At 45.4% G+C, this 20909-nt stretch overlaps 2 protein-coding genes across 5 annotated transcripts; both read right to left on the bottom strand.

Annotated features, from left to right (window-relative positions):
* Positions 1–1386: 1386 nt before the first annotated feature.
* Positions 1387–11036, bottom strand: LOC134008674 (interleukin enhancer-binding factor 3-like). 4 transcript variants are annotated; one of them, XM_062448161.1, is made up of 20 exons: positions 10944–11036; positions 9967–10120; positions 9627–9741; positions 9056–9258; positions 8723–8891; positions 8417–8564; positions 6882–6973; positions 5985–6080; positions 5758–5869; positions 5491–5588; positions 5257–5359; positions 4981–5124; positions 4611–4816; positions 4059–4181; positions 3551–3676; positions 3066–3227; positions 2718–2865; positions 2527–2565; positions 1938–2315; positions 1387–1637 (listed from the first exon to the last, which is right to left on the bottom strand). In XM_062448161.1, the coding sequence occupies exons 2-20, from the start codon at positions 10074–10076 to the stop codon at positions 1501–1503; spliced, it is 2709 nt and encodes a 902-aa protein (XP_062304145.1). In that variant the 5' UTR covers positions 10077–10120; positions 10944–11036; the 3' UTR covers positions 1387–1500. The 4 variants fall into 4 exon arrangements, with proteins under 4 accessions (XP_062304145.1, XP_062304146.1, XP_062304148.1 ...); XM_062448162.1 differs by having other exon boundaries at positions 9967–10089; positions 10944–11034; XM_062448164.1 differs by lacking the exon at positions 10944–11036 and having other exon boundaries at positions 1953–2315.
* Positions 11037–11545: 509 nt separating this feature from the next.
* On the bottom strand, positions 11546–15369 carry ptger1a (prostaglandin E receptor 1a (subtype EP1)). Its single transcript, XM_062448613.1, has 3 exons — positions 15056–15369; positions 13186–14108; positions 11546–12973 (listed from the first exon to the last, which is right to left on the bottom strand). The coding sequence occupies exons 2-3, from the start codon at positions 14062–14064 to the stop codon at positions 12704–12706; spliced, it is 1149 nt and encodes a 382-aa protein (XP_062304597.1). The 5' UTR covers positions 14065–14108; positions 15056–15369; the 3' UTR covers positions 11546–12703.
* Positions 15370–20909: the final 5540 nt, after the last annotated feature.

Below are 20909 nucleotides of genomic sequence, written 5' to 3' on the forward strand. Positions count from 1 at the left end.
GGCTCCCCTCCCCCCCTTTTCCTCTCCTTGCCACTGTCCTCCTTGAATGCCTTTAGATGTAGGACCTGACAATTTAACGACTTGACCCCTATTGACAGTCAAAACACTTGGATGTTAAACGGCCGTTCAAACTTGTTCCAAGAAGTCCTGGTTGACCTCATCTTTTGATCCGGACGGTCAGCTAAGTCCCTCTCGTCTAGTCACAGTGTTGTGATCATGTCTCGTACACCCAGAACCCTCCTGATGTCAGTGGTCAGACGTTTGACCTCGATCGACAGGAAACCCCACCTGACCCATATTGACGTGAACCTGGTTTGACACTATACAAACACACTCTCACGACATGATTTAGTCTGCATGACAATACATGATTCTAGAGGTTGAAACTCATGTCTAATCATCCAAAAGTCACTAAACTGCAACTTTATATGCCACTTATCAAAATGTAATACATGTATTACTGTAAATTATATTGTTGCTCGGAAGCTAATTTGCTTTGCTACAAAGGGCCCATATCCCACATTGAGGACTGACAATCACGGCTATGGAAGTTTATTGAAAAAGCCATGCGGGCAATGCATGCCAGCGCCAACTTTTAACATTTGTCTCATGGGAGTGTCTTGCATGAACTCCCCAACCTCCATGTTCTAACGATGAGGTGAGGAATATCCCTGGTATCTTAAACATTCAGTGACCTGGCCACTTTGTCAAATGGCTTCCCTATGTAGCAAGGCCCTGCAAAGTTTGGGATCTTGGTTTTTCTGCAATAAGATAATTGATTTCGGCTTAAGATAAGCCTCAGATGCAGGAACAGACCCATCATCAGAATGATAAGAATGTTGTTTAGATGAAACTCTCGCTATAAGCTGTTAACATCTTGCTTTGCACAACAACAACAACAAAAACATCATATGACCCAAGAGTTTGTTCTCCATGAAATCTCCCCATCCCCCCTGGCCCAAGGCAAATCTACACACAGCTATCATTCATCGCTCCTGTTTGCAAATGTGTATGTCTGGAACCTCTCCGTTTATCTTAAATTTCCAAGGGGTGTTATCAAAGGGCTCATACAAAAATGCGTTTGGACACAATTGGGTACAACCAGGGCAAAAGAAACGTCATCTTGGGTTTACAAAAATGCCTGAATGCCTGGTGCTTGACTGTAGTCATTAAACATTCCCCTTCTCAGATGAACGTTACGTGATTGGCCCGACCAAATTCTGTCCGGAAGGAAATGTGTTTGAATGGGACGGTGGCCAGACGATTCTGCCAGAGCAAATAAAATGAGCTCTCAGATAGCTTGGCAACCAGAAAAATTCACCACTTTATAAATTAAAAAGTCTGTCTTGAAAGGAAGTGAAAAAATAGACCTTGTAGAAACCCACATTTGAAATTATAATGGTTTATTTGGATACATTTATTGACAATGTCCAGAGTACAAACAAATGAGCCTGCTCCAGAGGCAGTTTATGGGAGAATAAAAGAGGTGGGATTAAAGTCCTATTTGAACTGATAGTTTGTGTTTCCGTAGCCAATGGGGAACGAGCCCTGGCCCTCACCTCCGTAGCCCTGGGGTGGGCCCCCGTACGTACTGAAACCCGGTTGGTTGCCCCAATCAGTCGGTTGATTGCCGTAACCTGAGGGGGGGAAAATGCAATCAAACCAACCAATGAGACGGAGGAAAGAAGTGATATCATCATTGATGAGCTTCCTAAGAGCAGTAAACTACATCGGATAAAAAAAAAAAAAAGAGTGAAGAGTGCAAGCTGTCCTTTATGGTTTCTGTAGTCCTTTATCAAAGACAATTATTGACACTACTATAATAAGACTTTATTTATACAGCATTAAGTTCTTCACTGGCAAGGTATCTACTACTACTACCACTACTAGACATCCATACACAGTGTATATGTGTGTGTGTGTGACAGTTTACTCACCATATCCCCACTCACCATACACTTGGCCACCGGTGACAGAGCTGGGGTACGCTGTGCTGTATACAGAGTAGTCCACCGCTGCCTGGCCCAGCGGCGGGGCCCCCTGCTGGGTCAGCTGCTTCTTCTTGTCCTCCCCGTAGCCGTAGCTGTAGGGGCTCGGCTGGTCCAGGGGAGTGAGGGCCGACCGGTAGCCGGCCCCGCCGCCGGGGGGCCCGGTCAGGGGTGTGGATGCGCCCCCGGGGGCGGAGGGGGGTTTGGGCGGGGCGGAGTAGGAGGCGACGTCTGGGTAGAAGGTGCCGTAGCCGCTGGCGTCGGGCGTGGTGGCCGCCTCGTCGGGGACCGCGGCCTCGGTGGAAGCTCCGGAACTGAAAGGCTTATCTGTGGAGAGGACACAGGAGGATGGGTGTGGGTCGCGACAGCTCGCTTGGGACGTATCCTAAAAGGAACGCCGCAGTCAGGCTTACTGTATCTAGGTCAAGGGTGGAAGTCGATGACAGCCAGTGACAGCAAGTTATTATGGCAACGATTGATGTTCCCTTTCAAGAACTCCCCTCCCGCCCCCCCACCCCGAAGCAAAGTGAACACTTACGATAGCCAGAGCCTGTGTTGCTACTGTAGGTGTAGTTTGCTGGTAAAAACGGACAAGGAAAACGACTAAGCAAAAAACACACCTAGGTTTGAATACAGTTGCCTTACCAAGTTTGCCGTTAAAATGTAGGACGACAAAATGGCGACTTTGAAGAATTTGTGTGCAAGTGGAAAACGGAAGGCATTCCTTACTTTGGTTGTAGTTGCCGCTGTAACCACTGTTCGAGCTACCGGGGCTGAACGGTTTCCCCCGACCTCTGCCCCGACCCCGGCCACGACCCCAGCTGTTGGAGCTAGGGTCTGACGGAATGCCCCGGATTGTCCCAAAGCCTGGGATATGCTGTGGTGAGAGAAACAGCATAGAAGGAAGGCCGATGGACAGCAATGAGGAGCATTTTCTTGTGTAGGGATCAGTTACTTCAAGGTTTGCAAATGACTTCAGCTGGGTTTTGCACACTTAAAAAAGGTTTACCCAAGAACGTGTGTGTGTGTGTGTGCGTGCAAAAAGGTCCAAGGATTCCAAGAAGATGCCTCCATTACCATGTCAGTGTAAGTGACCTTCTTCTTCTTGCTGGGGTCCTGGTAGTAGGAGGGGCCCGAGCCTTCTGGGAAGAGCTTCTCCAGAGCAGCCAGGGCAGCGTAGGCCTTTGCCTCCTTCTTGTTATATCCTCCCCCTTTGAACTTCTGTCCATCTACCTCCACCTACAGGCCAGAGGAGAAACAGACCAAACAGACATGTCGTACTTAACCAGCGATGTCATAACAGTTTAGACACATTCAGTACATGCATAATGTGAATATTTTACCCGTGTACATGTGTCATATCTATGTATATCTATATCTAGCGTCAAAGCTAAAGGGGGGGAGGGGGGGGGGGATAGTTGAAACTTAAGAGTGATCAAAAATCTCTGGAGGTTCCTCATTTCAGGCTAAAAACGAACCCAACGACCGTCTCCAGTGTCCCATGTGTTCCTAGTCTGGGAGCGGGACGTGCCTCTGACTGTGGTGTGGAGCGGCTGACTCACCTCCATGATGAAGCACTTGTCGTGGCTGCCGCCCGTCTCGGCCGAGAGCTCGTAGCGGAGGCTGCGCCGCTTCTCGTTCAGCTCCATCACCGGGTTCTTGCCGTGCTTGGTGAGGATGGGGCCGTTCTGTCAGGGGGGGGGGGGGGGGGGGGGGGGAACCCGCTCGAGATGAGTTACGGCGCTTGAATGATGAAGTGAATAAATGTTGTGTCTTGTGAATACCACCCAGAATGGGATACAATGTACAAGGCTACAAATGGTTTAAAAAGATTTGGATTCTTTTTGCCGAGCCCAAAAAATGGGCATGCCACGGTTGCTCACGGGTGTAGCGTGTACCATATGGGCTGAGGCCCTAATGGTACAGTTCCAGTTACGGCCATCTCTGCATGTCTTCCCCCCCTCACTTTCCCCTACATTTCCTGTCCACCTCTAACAGTCTTTATCCAATAAAACCAAAAATATATTTAAAAAAATACCAAAAAAGTTGGAAAAAAATCCAAACGCTAACCTCGACCGGTGCTGCAGTTGCTACGGTTGTGCTGGCTGTGGACGTTCCTGAGGAGGTGGGGTCTTTATCGCTGGGTTCTGTTTTACTCTCAGTCCCCATGAGTAAACCCAGCTCCTGGAGTACCTGGAGAACCCAGACAGAAGGGGGAGGTGGAGGATCGTCAAACGGTGACAGGGTTTTAGAAGATTCATGACAAGCCAGGTAAGTGCCATCTTAAACAATGGCAATGACTTTCTAGAAGAATGTTCTTCAAGAATGTAACCTGGTTTGAGTTTGACAGTTGGGTAATTAGCTTTGAGGTACTTAGCCATCTATGCTAACACGAAGAGGAGATATGCCTATAGTTCTCCAACCATGGCAATTTAAACAATTTGTCAATGGTAAATAGCCCTCAAAAGGTTGTTGATCAAATGTTAAATAAAATATTAGGTTTGAACTCATTACAGGTCTTAGAAGAGCTTGAAGAGTCAATGGAGATAACCAAGTGTTAACAATTGCTGACTTAACAATCCCAACTTATGCTAACAATGCTATCAATTATCCTTGCAGTACCTTTCCAGCTAGGTTGATCTTTGCGGCACGTTTTGACGGGCCCAAGGCCTCGTAGGTCTGGCCGTCTACCTCCACGGCCATGGTGAAGACCGGCTCGTGGACTGGCCCGGTCTGCGATACTAGCCGGAATTGCAGACCCGGTTTGTACTGGTTCAGACGCATTAGGTTGTTCATGAAAACGATAGGATCTGTCTTGTCTTCAGAGGCTGGGTAGTGACAGGAAAAAATGGATGGAGAGAAAGAAAGAATAAGGAGACATTTTACATTATTAACACATAAATTATTGGCATCATAAATATCACTTTAGAGCTCCCTTAACAGATATCTCTGTAGTCAGTGGATAGCCGTGGTGTGAGAGAGTTCCCCCTACATTTTCTCTGAAACTTCTGTTGTTTCTGGAACTTGAGGATCTTCCTCTTCTTGTTGTCGAGTTGGCTGTCATCCCCTGTGGTGTCGGTCCCTGTGAAAGGCCTTTTGGGTGGCTGGCTGTAGGCACCTGTGGCTGGGATCTGGGCTGAAGGGAGGTGGTCAAGAGGTAAACAGGTTTGAGACAGGATCCTTATCAGACTGGCCACAAACCCTGAATGAATACTGAATCACACTTTCAAGTCAAAGAATGATTCATTTAAAGAGTTAAAGAAGGTACCGGAAACATCTCGGGGTCCAATCGGTCGTCGGGCCCTGGCGGCAATGGCGTCCATGCCCAGCACTTTGTACACCTGTCCAAACGCAGCCAACCGCAAGGCATACTAGGGGGGGGGAGAAGCACCCAAAGGTTTAAGACTTAAATGTAAAAGGTCCGGTACACCTAAGAAGGTCTTACCTTGCTTCCTCACATTCTTTTATCATGACTCAGCCGTCAGGATTGTTGTACCAATACCTGGGCACTCTGGGTGATGTCTTCACGCTGCTGAGGGTCAAGATGGCCGATGGCGTCCATCTTCTCTTTCTCACAGGGGTCCTTGATCCCAGGGCCGTCTGTGCACAGGGAGAGGTACAGACATTGAAGGAGAGGTACAGACATTGAAAATGCACAAAGATGCGTCAATGAAAGTTGTACAAAGCTGTACTTTTGGGCTGTTATTCCTTTTGGGGCCTGATCGTTCATGTACACAAAATGGAAGTCCACAGATGGTTGGATGCTTACCAGGCAGGAGGATTCCGGAAGCCACACACTCAAGGACTCGTCGGAAGGCTTCTCCTGCTCCCATTGGCCGGTCGCTGGTTGCAATGGCCTTCTCACATAGCAGCTCCAGTGGCTAGGCAGGCACAATCGAGAAAAATGATTAACTTGGAGCCGAATAACGGCTTAAAAACGTTTTGATATCTTTCCGTCAAACGACAGCAAAAGACCCCATTATGGAGGTAACTCACCCATCCACGGAGTGGCGTCCAGGTGGGGACACGGGAGCACATCTCCCTCAGGATACGGATGACGACGACGGCAGACTTCAGATCGTTGACCTTCGCCTGAGGGACACAAACATCGTCCGACTCAAGGTTAGGACGAGGTCGCCTCCGATGACAACCTAGGCACATCCTCCTTCAGTACCGTGTGCTGACCGGTAGGGGGATTGAACACCACCACGCGTTTCACATTTGATTGGAAGTTCTAATCTGGGTGGATGGTTTTGGTTTGCGAAGCAGTTTTTGCTACAGATGCAATGTTTGGAAGAAGGTCATGTATGCCATAGAAAACAGGTGCAATACCCCTGGAAAACCACCAGGAGTCAAAGAAAGCTCAAGCAAAATAACGATGTGGTTAATTCAACCTGTTTCATGAACCACTTTGGCTGTCAGGCTCATTAGAACTGCAAAAGGGACATATGGAGAGATTGTGCCTGAGCTTAATTTACATGAGTAGATTATCAGGAACATTGCACCTGGACATACAGTACCACAGGGAACATGGAACTTAATACTGTACATGGGATAAATGCTGTACTGCACTGATCTCTAAGAGAGGGGGTTAGTGCAGAAAGCCTGCAAACATCAACAACAATGACATTTATACCAAAGGCATGGACTAAAACAATAACTAACTGGTAGTTAGGTACCAAATTGGACCATTTGAATAACAATAATGGGGGGGGGGGGAGAGATATGATACAGCTGGGAGGTTTCAAGTGTTCGTATCAGCAATGGTTGTGGGAGTCAAAAGCAGGCAGCAAACTTAATGTTTTGTTATTTTATAAAAAAAAAAAAAAAAAAGATTAAAGAGTGTAGAACTCTAAAAAGCTTCATGGGACAAGTAAAGACGGGGATGCAAACCTGGAACCACTTGGCGTGGCGGAGGGACGCCAAGGCAGTTAGGCATTTCTGCCTGTCCAGAACGTCCGGCGGATCGCTTGCTGTTTGCGTTTCTATTGGACGAGGGGTTGGTAGGATAAGAAGACAAGGTACGGTTTGACCAAGCGGGGGGATTCTGCTTCTGTCGCCAGCTCAGCGATGAGGCAGCTTTTCCCCAAAGCACCAGCAGCAGGGCAGGGGGAGGGAGGGGGTTCACCCCCCCACGCCTTTTCAAAGAATGGTTTCTAATCATACTTCCAACTATCCCTCATCCCACAAGCACTTTTCACTAAGAGTCAAAAGTACTATACTCATAACAGGTATAAAGATATAGGTATAAAGATAATACAAACTTGTAATACGTCTACCGCTTTTTATTTAAAAGTATTTACTTAACTATTTCCATACTTGTACTACGTAGATGTAGTGCATCCTAACTTGTCTAACCGCCCCTTCCCTCCGCCAAGCGGCGTGCTGCTTTGCCCCTTTCCGAGACAGAGTCCAGTTGGTCAAAGGTCCAGCGTCCCTAAAAAACTTGACACACTAGAAGGCTTTAGTGGAGAGAATCAGATTTGGGCACCACAGTTGAAATCAGATGCATTAGGAGGTTCGGCTCCGTGCTGCAGCAAAACTGATGGCCTCTCCCCCTCCCCCCCCCCCCTCTCACCGTTCCAAATGGCTTCACGTGGTCGAGACCAGGTCTGGTGAGGCTGACTGACCTTTGTAGTCGTCCCTCACCTGCAGGCAGCCTAATTGCATTTCCACATGCAGATCCTTGTCTTGACGCATGCAGTATCCATTCATACGTACACAACACCCCCTCCCCCTCCCCACCCACACACACACATCCATCCTTTAGTTCCATTTTATTTTGACCACATGATTTCTGCGCCACCCAGGCAGAGTGAAAGGGTCACGGGATTATTTTCTGTAAACCTTGATGCCGATCAGTTTTGCTGCAACACGAGCTTCAAAAGACACATGCAGTCAGATCTATATACGCGCTTTGTCACTCAAAAAGCCTTCACTTTATTTGTTTACTTTAATGTCACTGACTGAAATAAAGACAATCGATTAAAATTATGCGTAATTGGCATCAAACACATGATTCAACAATGCATAGGCGGCTACAGTGGCATCGTACCCAGCGATGGTCTACTGCCATCTTGTTTAATTTCGACGACAAATCCTTCAACTCTTTTTGTATCCGAGCACCAGTGAAGAGCCAATAGTCATTGTCTGTTCACTTGCGCCGGCCCACAGCAGCCACTGTGCACTTCCACTGACCTCCAAAAAAGGCGGATCGAATGAAGCTGCATAACCGACTAAAGTTCCAGGCATCCGTGCATGATTGGCGGACCAGTGGAGCTGCACAGCACCAGCTTGAGGAGAGAGGCTGATCTGCTTAAGCAGGCCTGTTGGAATGTGATTGGAAGGTGTACGGGGGGGGGGGGGGGGGGGTCTTGGGCTCGGAGTCCCGGGAAGAGGGGGGGGGGGGGGGGGGGGCGGTTTCGTACCTTCATCCGCCTGAGTCTCGGCCTCCATCCTGACCAGGGGGGAGGTCAGGTGTATGGTGAGGGTCAAGACGGGCTCCTTGGTGCTCCTCACCATGATGGACGCCTCCTCGGGGCACTGGGTCACCTCGTATTTGTCCTCTGTGACCAGCTGTAGCCGGTGGCAAAAATGGATCAAAAAAGGAAAAAGAGTTCTTTTTATTCACAAACCTCTTGCCGTGTTAACAGTTCTTGTTTTCCCCTCGCCAGTATACAATTGAAATGATTTAGTCTGTCTCCCCTAAGACAGAGAGACAAGTTGGACCAAACCTTCATTTGTGCCGAGAGGCTTTCAGCCACTTGCTTGAGGAGGGTGACGGTGGGCTTTTGGCTACACAGCAGCACTAGCTCCAGGTCCATGTCCCCTTTCAGCAGGAGGCCCTTGGCCACCAGGCCCACCCTCATGACCCCCCGCAGGACACGTGGGGCAGGGGCACCGCTGGGGTAGGATGGGTGGGTGGATGGATGGGAAGTAAAGATAGGGAAGGAGAAAAACAAACATTAAGCAAACATTTTTCAGTATGTGTGAGTGAAAACTGGAGACGAAACAACATTCCTCACTCTTTGCGAACCTGTAAAAAATTTAAAAAAAAACATGCCCACCTCTCCATCTCGGCAGCGGGTGAGAAGCCGCTCTGCTCGTCCAGCAGGTCCGAGACGGCCTTGAGGGCGCACTCCACATGGGACACCACCGTCTGGATGGCCTCCAGCTCCTGGGAGGACGGATACACCGCCGAGTGCTTGGCCATCATGTGGCGGTCGTCTGTGATGAACATGCGCATGGGCGGCTGGCGTACCGGAGGGGCCTGGAGATGAGAAGGGGTCAGTTAACTGTGGGTTGTTGGAAGAAGTGGAGCTGAGGCATGCAAGTGGTGTCTATCAAAACATTGAGGCTACATTCCAGACTGTCACAGGGTTAAACAACAGGGGGTGTTGAGGATGTGGGTGTATTGGAAAGCAGCTTGGAAAACTAGTATGGTGACAGAGCTAAACATAGATGTGGGAATGTGCCAATGTGTCCTTAGATGTACACATAAATCAAAATATAACCACTGACGGTGTCTGTCTGATAGTTTCCATGACTACTTTCCGGCTAAGAGAGAAATAACTGGGACGGATATGGTCTGTTTGGAACCTTAACACCAGCTGGAGAGAGAAAAGCTGAAATATTCACCTCAATTTTGAGACGTTTCACCTCTATCTCCTCTATGGCAGTTATGTACTCATGGTACTGCCTTAACTCTTCTTCGTAGCACAGACAATCGTACCAGTAACGGAGCTCTTCATACCTGAAAACGATGGGAGGTATAGACAATGTACGCATTGAGACATTTTTCACCTGAAAGTGTCTGAGCCATTTGTCGAGAACTAGAACAACAATGTGGGAGGCAAAGCTGTTCTACTGTTTACAGTAACAAAGAGGTAGGAGTGTTGCCTCTGTCCGTTTAACTGACCAGAGCTTGGAAGTAGCCTACATTAGTTTATCCTGGTCTTGCTACAGCTAACCACCTTACCTGTCGAAGTCGTGTGGGAGAAGGCGGTGGCCATTCTGTATCAGGCTATCCCAGTAGAGAAGCTCCTCGTAAGCCTTGCGCTCATCCCAGACAGGCGCTGGCATCGCCATGACAACAAGGGCCCTTTTTTTTCACAACCAAGGCAAAGAAACACCTGTAAGCACGTGAACAGTAACGAATTATTCAGCTAACAGTGTAGCAGTTTGTGTTGTCAGTAGCTAATGACTAGCAAATGGGGAAAATCAGAAGGTCAGTTAAAGAAAGCTTCCTACATTTACATTGAATTCATTTAGCAGACCATTGTATCCAAAGAGACCTAACTAGTCTACTAGAGAATGGACAGAGAAAGATCATGCCATGGATAAGAAGTACAGTCAGCTACAGTATTTCGGTGGTCAGAACGGTACTTCCTAGTTAGCTTAAGTTACAGTACGGTCTAATAGAACACGCAGTCTGGCTATCGTCGTTCACCAATAGTCTTATTGTAAGATGATGCACACAGCTGTTTTTAACGCTCAACCCAAGAACACACATACGGCATGGCTATGTAAGCTGCTGCCGCGCTGGCGACCAAGTCAGACGAGCTACTATAGCTAGCTCTAGGTCTACTGTACTCACCTAGCGAGTGTTGCAATGCGTGATAAAATTACTGTTTCAAGTAGTCATCGAACTAGTTGTCATTTATTCACTGCTGACGAGGCAAACTAATATAATAAACACTACAAGGTAGCTTGTTTACAGGCTAGCTACGTCCTCGGACTACTGTAGCTAGCTAACGTTAGCTAACCTACCAAGTAGCTAGGTAGGTTAGCTACGCCAGAAGCTGCAGGCCATTTAAACATGGCAACACACATTGCTAGCTAACTGTAATTATTTAAGTACTAGGCGAACACGATGCAATATTCAAATGTTTCACTGGAATAGGTGTACAGTCATTACAATGCTTTTACAATACACTAATCGTTGCAGACACTCACCAGTGAGAGAATTCTTAATTTCTGCGAACACGTACGCGCATGCGCCAAGGGGGGGACATTTTTGTGGACCGACCAACCAACGAGAGCGAGGTGGTTAGTGTGTCCTACTCGTGTGTCGCTGTACTGCAGTTGGTAGACGTGACCAAGGGGTGTCGCTGACACCAGCACTAGGGTACGGGGTTTTCTCATCTTTGACATAAAATGTATCAACAACAATCATCAACATTTCAGATAGTGATCATTTTGGGGAGTTTGAGGGGTGAGGAAAAGACCCATGCCGATGGCTCTAAACGTGTCTTGCGTATTTTCTCTTTGCTGCAGGTTTGGTCCTGTCTCCTTGCAGGGGGACAGTGGAGTAATGCCACCTACTGCACTGACATGGGTAAGACGTACCTTGCACCACACAGCAAGTTCTTTCCTCTTAACACATCTCAAGGAAGTTTGTAGGCTGGTTAAAACTTATAAGTAACCGAGAGGGACAAGTTAATTACTGTTTTTGTTGGAATTTAACTTTCTCTTGTGATTCTTCAATGTGTGAAAATAAGATACGTGCGTACAGAATCGATTTAAGTCAGCACACCATTTTACTATGCAATCGCATGTCATAGCTTTATTTACAGAACTCATTTCATAACTTTTGAAGACGTCCTCAGATAATTGAGGTATAATACAGGCAATAAATAACATTTTGCAATGTTTGACATTAAGTAGCTTTATGTACATAAAGTAATAGGAAATTATAGTTCTAGCTTTGTTTTCCATTTGATTACAGTTAGGAATTTAAATGTGTGATATAGCTTACTTAGCATTTTGTTCATGAGGAATAGATGGTTCTAACCCTCTGATTTGCCCTTCCGTTCTCTGTTTTGAACTCCATACACACAACTGTTTCAAAATAAATACCATGCATGTACCTTAGCATTTATCAACATTCAATGTTGTTTTTTGTTTAAGCACAAAAACTAATTTCAGGTGCCCTCTAAGAAAGACATTCTTTCTTGTTCCTGCCATAAATGAAAAAAATGTTTTAGGACCCTAGCATTAACAATGAACATTCTGGCCAAAGTCACCATTTTCTAAACATCCACATGTCATCTTGGTAGATTTCAGCATCTTTCAGCCATATAAGGGTGTATTGGGAATGTCTTCTGGCTAACAGTGTGCTCTGACACACATCCCAAACCTCCAAAGTGCAATGTCACATGGAGGGTTCTCGTTACCTCAGGACTCTTCCATCCACTTATTTGGATTTTGAACCTCATGAGATAGAGTACCAGTTTCTGTACGGCCATCCTGGCGAGAAGATGAATGTGCTGAGTGACACATGAGCTTTGTCTTTCTCTGCATGACTGCCCACCGCTGCCACAAGTGTCACTTCAAAGTTGTCAGGCGATTTTCAATCCATAGCATGTTCAGGTTCAAGCAACCTCATCTTACAGGTTGCCTTCGGACTCTCTCTAGTGTCGTTTTCTCCCTCGAGGACCATAACCAAGGCCTCAGATCTCAAGTCCCTTAAACTTACTTCAACGCAAGCCTTTGTCTGGGAGTCACCGCTTCAGCCTGGTGTCCTACCATGCAGCTACCATGTGTGTGTGGGCCTATTTCAACTGAGTATCAACCAACTCAACGTGGTCACACCGGCATCCTCTCGGGTCGGACACTGGTTTGAACACTGGAGATTCATACTGCATGCAGTATTCATACTGTGCATGTATGCCGAATGAAATCCCTGTTCACCAGCCATCACAAGTACCACCACTTCAGATCCTGTTGCCAACATGCTTTTCCGAGCTGTGGAATGACGTGCCATCCCATCGCCGCAACACGCTGCCCTTCAGGTCGGCCTGGCGCTTCGTGATGAGGTAGATCTTCCTGAGCACGGCGCGTCGCAGCAAGATGTAGACCCAGGGGTCCAAAATCTGGTTCCAGGAAGCCAGCCGGACGCCCATCACCATCAGAGTTTTGTAGGTAGACAGGTCGTCACCAATGGAGTCTCCGTAGGAGCGCATCACCGTCATCAGGCCAAAGAGCTGGGCACAGGAGACAGGGTGTCATCGTCAAATACAAGCTATGTCATTTTCACATACACGGGTGCCACATCTACTTTTAATTTTTATTCCCGAAACACAGACTTTGGTCTGGGGCCAAATTGACAAATGAGAAATATTAGGTTGTAGTAGGACTATTTGTATCTTTTTGGCCCTACATTTCCCATGACTCCTCAGTATCTACTCCAACTCACCAGCAGGGGGCTCCAACAGATACAGGAGGTCACCATGATGCCCACCAGCTGCACCACCATCTCAATGTCATGAGACTTTGCCGAGTGGTGAGAGCTGGGCTTTCTCCTCATCCGGGCCAGAACCAGAGTCAGTCCGCTGATGGTGTTACAGACCAGGGCCACGGCCAGTGATGCCAGACCCAGTCCAGAAAAGAGCATGACGAATGCCAGATCCCCCTCGCCGGTGTCCCCCAGCACTTTAATAAAACACCACGTTCCGGGGTACTGGTAGGTGTAGGAGCCCAGCTGGAAACAAGGCAGCAGAGCTACACAGAGGGCTGCCAGCCAGATGAGGGAGAGGGAAAGCTTCGTCCGGGTGGTGGTCACCAACGAGGAGTGGAGAAGGGGCTGGGTGACCCCCAGGCAGCGCTCGGCTGCCATGGCGCAACCCAGGAAGAGAGGGCACAGGCCGAAGAAGACCATGCTGCCTCCAAGGAACTGGCACATGGCGTCGGCCGAGTCGCTCGCCTCGGCCTCCTCCTCCGACACACCTCCGGAGAGGTAGAGCCGGAGGACGAGTGCCCCGGGGATCACGTGGCCGGCGAAGTCGGTGGCCACCAGGGAGCTGGCAAACAGGAGGAAGGTGGCTTTGGAGCGTCGTCGCTGGAGAGAGTAGGCATTGGCCAGGATGAAGAGGGCCACGATGTTGGAGATGATGCCCAGGGTCATGGAGAGGACAGCTGCGATGGGGCCACTGGACATGGGCTTGTCCAGGGACAGGTTGCCCTGCTGGGCCAGCACCTCCATGGTCACCTCCCTCTCCAAGTCCCCCTGGCTGTGGTTGGAGAGCGGGTGGAGGGACGCTGGCCCTGAAGAGTTGTAGTGACTCATGGCTAACATCACTGGGCTGTTGAAGTCAGGAGTCCCATCGTGAAGATAATAAGCTGGGGAAGAGAAAGAGAGAGAAGATGACGCTCAATACAATTATTCTCAACTCCTACTCAAATTACAAAAAAGGCCTAGGAAAGTCCAATCAATACAAACATATTATCATGATTTGTGCTGAAGTGAGCTGTGAGTGATGGATTTGATGGAAAATTGATTTTCATGTAATATTCATACTGTAGGTGCAATCGAACCCCGCCTGCATGCTAAATCACAGGAAAAATAAGTCAATAAGGCATTATATGCAATCTAAATGCCTTCAAATGTTCAGTTACTTCACAGATTCAGGATGCACACTATTATGATTTACATAGTTTAAATCTACACAGGCCTCAAATGATCTTCTAAACTCTTGTAAACGCGGATTACCAGCTGTGCCCCATTCTCAGGGACAACTTGGAACGCAGGCAAGTTATAACAGTTCCCGTTGACAGAACATAACTATCGAAGCACATTCCTCAAGCGTCAACAAGCTTCAGGTGGTGTTGAAGAGCAGGGTATCTATATAGTACACAACTCAGCGCACATGCACCTTGAACAAAACAGTTTTATAGGCCTATTGACAATTAGAAGTGATGCAAGATAGTTACACTTCCATTAGATTGATTACCAAATTAAGTGTTACATGCAAATGCGCATCGCAAACAATTTAATATTATCTTACACTCCATTATATCAAACATCTTTATCAAGCTGTAACCTATTATACGGCACTGTCATTTACTGTATAGCCTTCTTGTGTTTTATGGAAAATGCATGTATTAAATATAGAAACTTATTTTAAATAATTTTTGTCGGAAACATAAATAAGACAAGCCTAGACATGTGAATGCAAGATTTTGTTGCCAATCCCCGTGTTTAATGAAAGTTTATAACATTTTTAAAACCGAAACTTTAGTTTGACAATTTTGACTACTAGTGAATACGACGTTAACCATTATCTTACCACATGTTGACTGTCAAATGCAATGTCCATAACAGACTTTATGTCCATAAGAAATTAATGTTCATTCCTTTCAGATAATCCAGAGGTAATCCAAATAACACTTTATGAAACACCTTCACTTAAATCCTCAGCCCACTGATGTATAAAAGTGATTTGCTCTTCTAAAACAACCATTTTCCCATAAAATTACAGCGCTTTATTTAATTATTCTTCGAAAACAATAGGTAATCTCCTTCCCGGACTTCCCACTGTTTCTGAATCCGATTCGAAGTTTATGATACGAACAGTGGAACGGATCAGTCCCGCCGCCGTTAAAAAAACACAGGTTCTCTGAACAAGTTAACAGTAGCGTTTATATAGCAGCGTCGCCTTTTAGTCAGCCCCTAGGAGGCTCCACTTGTCAAAATCAAGTCGCAGTTTTTCCATGTCAGTTCTATATGTTTACATTTTTCATTTAATTTACATGAAACGTTACGTTACTCACCTCTAAGATGTATTCTCTTTTCGTTATGGGTCGACTCACCTGCAGGAAATAATATTTCAAACAGCAGTACGCTACAGTCACAACCTGTCAAACATCTGACTCTTATGAGAACACAGATTAAATAAATATTTTACTAGAAGACAAGGCTTGACGAATGTTTTAGAAAATGATCTATATATATTTCTTCTATAATTAGCACACGATATAAGCCAAGGTATGGAAAGTCAACAGTACAGTGAAAAAACGTTACTTTATCTCTATTAAATTGATTTAAAAATAAAAACCAAATAATTCTAAATGTACAAACACCATTAGAATTTAGCCTACGGAATCAGTCAATTCTGATGAATCATTTTTTGAGTGTAGCCTGTTCAGGGGTCTATTAGTGCCATGCAGTTACATAGAATTAATATCCTGACCAAGTGGCAAATTGGTCTGTGTTGGTAATTCTGCAGTCTATTACAGACGTTAAATCCAAGTAAATCTGTTTTAATAAGTCATGCAATTCATTTCCTAAGTGTGACACTGTTTTATTCATTTTGCTGATGTCATGCCTACGTAAGTTTAACCTAATGAGTTCTGTTGCTGTTTTCCAAGTCCTTGGATCAATATTAGGTCAAATGTATGATCATGGAGGCATGAAGCATACATTTAAGCACTATTCTATACAGAACTGGGGCCATCAATGATCAAACTTGATCACATTTGATTCAGTGTTTTTAAGGCAGACAGACAGGTTAACAATACAGGTTAACAGACAGACATCTGCCCACTAGAAATATGCTTGCATCAGTGGCTCACATATTCATTATTCCCTTTAGTAACTTTACCACTTGGCCCCTACACTGTCAAGCAGTACGACAGAAGGAGAATGCTAATATATTGTTGCTTACCTGTTAGAGGATAGAAGTAAAGCATTTTTTAAATTGTTTATTATGTGTGTTTACTTTCTTCTCTATATAATTCTGTTTGTGCTATAGACCCAAATGTAGATTGTATTTTTTCTTCTTCTACATTTCAAACATGTGGGGGATTGGAATATTAGACCAGAGAATTCATATTTTGGAGTTGATATAATGTTTAAATATTACACTTCAGGAAGAGTTATCTTATGCCCTAGATATGACAAACTTAGTTTTAGAAAATTCTCCCTTCATCTTGGAAAAGGTTAATTTTCTGTTAAAAGTCCACTCATATATTTCGCAATACACTTTTGCAGTGGTGAAAAATGCCCAATCAGAGCTCTCACTATTTGATTGACAGCTCAGGAGAAAGGATGGGAGAGTGGTGCACCCCTCAGCCGTGGCATTGGTGCTGCCCACTGGACACAGGTGTGCATGTTTGTTTTATTCAGTCAGAACCTGGCAACCCTTGGTGGCAGCAGGAACATGCCTGTGGTCTGGCATCAGATTAAGAGCAACATTTTAGAACGGACAGTAGTTATGATGGTAATGGAGGGGGGGGGGGGGGGGGGGGTTGGAGTAATATTCAAGAGGGGGGGGGGGGGGGTTGGAGTAATATTCAAGAGTGAAGGGGTAAAGACAAAATGCGATTTCTGATGATGTACTGTACGATTCTCTCCACAGTTCTTGAAGGAAACCTCTGCAGAATTGGATAGGGCCACCAAATTAGTCAAAACACCTTTTACAGAGGTAAGCTTTGTTCAGGGAAACTGAGAGGAAACTGTTGAGAGTCAGAGCAGTCAGTGCGCTAACGAAACGAGAACAGCCGTAAAACCACAACATCTGTTGAAGGAAAAAAGTTTGGAGAGGGTGTGTAAGATCAATCGGCTCACCGACGCGAAAAGTTGATGAGAGAAACTGAATGGAATTTCACATTAAGCATTTGCAAGGCAATAAAGAGGAAGTGAATGGAGTCCAGTGCCTGTGATGCAGTGCCCCTGGGACTCTTCCATTGACTCCCATTGAAAATGGACTTAGGTTTTGGGGGTACAGTGCCTGTGATGCAGTGCCCCTGGGAATCCTCCCATTGACTCCCATTCAAAATGGACTTAGGTTTTGAGGGTACAGTGCCTCTCCTCAGATCTAACAGAATCTATAGCGACACCCGTGAGAGTTCAAATTCATACAAACAACTCCCTCACTTCCTCTCTTGTTTGCAATCAAGGTCATTCGGGAAATGGTGCCTACGCACCAAAGCTGTCAAGCTCTGACAGGAGCAATATTGCTTTCAAAGCCAACAGTAGCGGTCTAGGGTCTGATCACATCAATGGCAGAGAAAAGCGTGACAACTGCATCCTCACAAGTTAAAAACACTCGCAAGTGTTGGACTACTTAAACACGTTTACATTAGCACATCTACAAAGAAAGCCACAGTTTCAAGTCATGTTGATCTTGGGTTGAGAATATTGTCAAGACAACGTGGGGTTTTTTCTTCTTCTTCTTCTTTATTTTTTTACGGGTTGCTGTGTGCCGAGCGTTTGGCCTTTGTGGACATTTTCCTCTGACTTCCTTTGAAAGGAGACCCCTGCCGTCCTAGTTTTCATCTTAATTGGCCCCTATGAACGTTGCCATTTGGCCCCCACAGCCTTGTGGCCTTTCCAACACCAAGTCTAGGGTCTGAGTGCCCCTGACTGACCACAAAGTGATTTTTAAACCTCAGACAGCTCCCCCTTTCTTGAGTCAACCTGATGGCCTTTGAAGTGCTCTTGGATGAAATGGACTTTGAGAATGGAAGGGTTTGGAGAAAGGCATCGAATGTGAGAATGAGATCTCTATCTATTCCTAATGTTGGAAATGCAATAAGAAAATACAGCAGGATGTCAGTGATCGCAAGTCATTGCATTCCGTTATAGCATGCAAGATTCGTAACTAGTCCAAATGTACGCCAAGCCCCCCTCTCTGAATGTTTCTTCCATAACCAAATCCTGTGCTGTATCTAGATGTATTGTGGATCTCACTAATTGTTATCTTCTTTCAACTCAACCCCAAAAGTAATGTTGATTTACGATGACGCTTTTCTATAATCTTCTTTGGATTTATCCATCTAATCAACAGGGAACTATCAGATATCACAATGCGTACTGTATCTCTACCTCCTTTGGGTCAACGAGTTTGTTATTTCCTTGTCCACATTTTGCCCCCAGAACAACTTGTGCATCTAATATCTTAAATATGCAGAAATGTTGACAGACTGTCACGGCAAAATTGCTCTCAACTCGCTATCGTCGCCAAACTGTCTAGAAGCACAGTTGAAATACGTTTATTTAAGTAAAACTATGTGCCATCACTTAAGTTATGCAATGAGACAGACACAGAACCACAGGCAACGTGTTTCCACATTCCCTACTAACAGTTCTTCAGAGATATTGGTTATTGTGATTTAAAAAACACATGCTATCTGTCTAGCCACTTTCAAATTAGCAAGTCGAAAATGTTGCACTGGAATGTTTGTACGATGACATGCAGATGATGATGGGGCTGATGGAGGTGCAGGTCATTGACAAACAGAGGTAAAAATTGGAGGCATTCTTGACTGTTCCAAAACTGCAAAGAACAGCCCTCAAGCTACCAACCACTTGATTTGTATTGGACATATTTCTGTGTGTATGTGAGTACTTGACACACAGCTGAACTGGGAGCTGATTAGGTACATAAATGTAATTTTTCATGTGGAGGAACCAGGAGAAATGAATCGGAACTTCCATGTTTCATTTTGTCCCGTCAGCAAAGGTGTTTATCATGGAGCAACTTGCCCCTCGCTCACAGTACTTACATTGAATCAGGTGAAGAAAACGTTGGCCTATATCGATCTTGGTGGGCTTGGGGCATTGAGATAACTCAGGGAATACGCAGGAGGGCTTATCTTTCTTGAGTGGTTCTGTCAGTGATGGATGGTCTTGGATCCCACTGTTGAAAAGAGGAATTAATGCGGTTTGAGTCAAGGCAGGTGTGCTTCACAGAGGTGTTTGGGGAAACCATAGCCAAACATACACGATTACAATTGTAACAAACGGTCAAGACAAAGCACAGACAAGGGCCTTTTTTTTGGGTCATGTTGTGTTTCATAATGACTACATGCAGATCATAAAATGAATAAGTTCTAACCTTGACCTAACCTTAAAAAACATTCGATTTGTATAACCAGAATGAAGTCAGGACCCTAGTGGTACCGCGTCTTAACAAATGTATAGGATTCGCAAACCAGATGTCCAGGAACACATCCATAACTGAAAGAGGCCATTTAGGTATTTACACAGCTGATTACACTTGGATGCTCCACCATGACACAAACAACAGCTGTTGCATCATCATATAGATTTGAATCGTTGCAGTGGCCCTGAGCCGCGATCCTCAAAACGACAATACCAACGTTTGACAAGATAAGGAAAGATACACAAGGTGTGAACTGCATTTGAACCGCACTCGCTTTTGAACAGGGGCCTTTCGTTTTAAATTTCACAGTAGCTCTTCCGATTAAGTGTTATCCTTCACCTGGATGAACATTAATCCCCCTTTAAGCACCTTTGCTACTTTGTCCAAGCTAACACTCTTTCTTAGTGTTTACTGTTCCATGGATTTATAACCACCCCTTTTTCTGGGCCTCACAGTATCGTTGAATGAGGTCCAGGATAATTTCAACATGGCTTGGAGGTACAGTATAGAAGCCAAGCTTCATTTAAAACTTCAAGTTCATGTGTGGCACCTCAGTCTTTGCACAGAACCAAATATAACAACTATTCACCCCCTACGTCCCACATATGCAGTAAGTTGAAAATGGGCCACATTTGTAGGCCACAGACAGACAACACCGCAGATAAATTATTCTCTGCAAAGTCCAGTGACACGTTCCCAAACAAATACAAATCTCTTTCTGGCAATCGCTGGCGCATTTTAAGGAGAACCATGAACTTCTTCTCTAAACATCTTAAGAATGCCTGGTTTGTTTTTATCACAAGTTTTGGTTAGTTAATCTTCGCCCCTTTTCTCCATCACCGCCTCATCTCTGTCTTTGGAGATTGCTGAAATATAAACACTGTGTATCTTTCTGTTATGTGGTGTAAACAATTGCTGTGAAATTCAATGTTTTCTCAATATACGAAACACATAGTAGGAGAGGAAGCATGTGTTATCTAAACTCAACAAGTTAGTGTCATGGGAGACGGCCACTAAGCAATGACCTCTGACCTGGTTGACGTCTTTCATTTATATTAGGCTAAATAAACTTGAACTGTTTTTCGTTCTGTAGGGTGCATTGGAAATACATACAAGATCTTCATTGATGATTGGGTTAAATAGCCCCTGAGGGATATTCGAACTTTTCACAAAGAGATGCATTCACTTGTGTATGATAAATATTTCTAAAATGTGTTTTTACACGTCATTCCTCAACCTGTCATCAGGCTGTGTC

The sequence above is a fragment of the Osmerus eperlanus genome, chromosome 22 (assembly GCF_963692335.1).
Source record: "Osmerus eperlanus chromosome 22, fOsmEpe2.1, whole genome shotgun sequence".
In the NCBI taxonomy this organism is placed as follows: Eukaryota; Metazoa; Chordata; class Actinopteri; order Osmeriformes; family Osmeridae; genus Osmerus; species Osmerus eperlanus.

Coding starts and splice junctions, on each gene's coding strand:
- LOC134008674 (XM_062448161.1), bottom strand. CDS start 10,076: ATGGCGATGCCAGCGCCTGTCTGGGATGAGCGCAAGGCTTACGAGGAG. Junction 9,259..9,626: donor TGAAACGTCTCAAAATTGAG/GTGAATATTTCA, acceptor TCTCATCTCCAG/GCCCCTCCGGTACGCCAGCC. Junction 3,677..4,058: donor CAACTGCAGCACCGGTCGAG/GTTAGCGTTTGG, acceptor CCCCCCTGACAG/AACGGCCCCATCCTCACCAA.
- ptger1a (XM_062448613.1), bottom strand. CDS start 14,064: ATGTTAGCCATGAGTCACTACAACTCTTCAGGGCCAGCGTCCCTCCAC. Junction 12,974..13,185: donor TCTGTTGGAGCCCCCTGCTG/GTGAGTTGGAGT, acceptor TCCTGTGCCCAG/CTCTTTGGCCTGATGACGGT.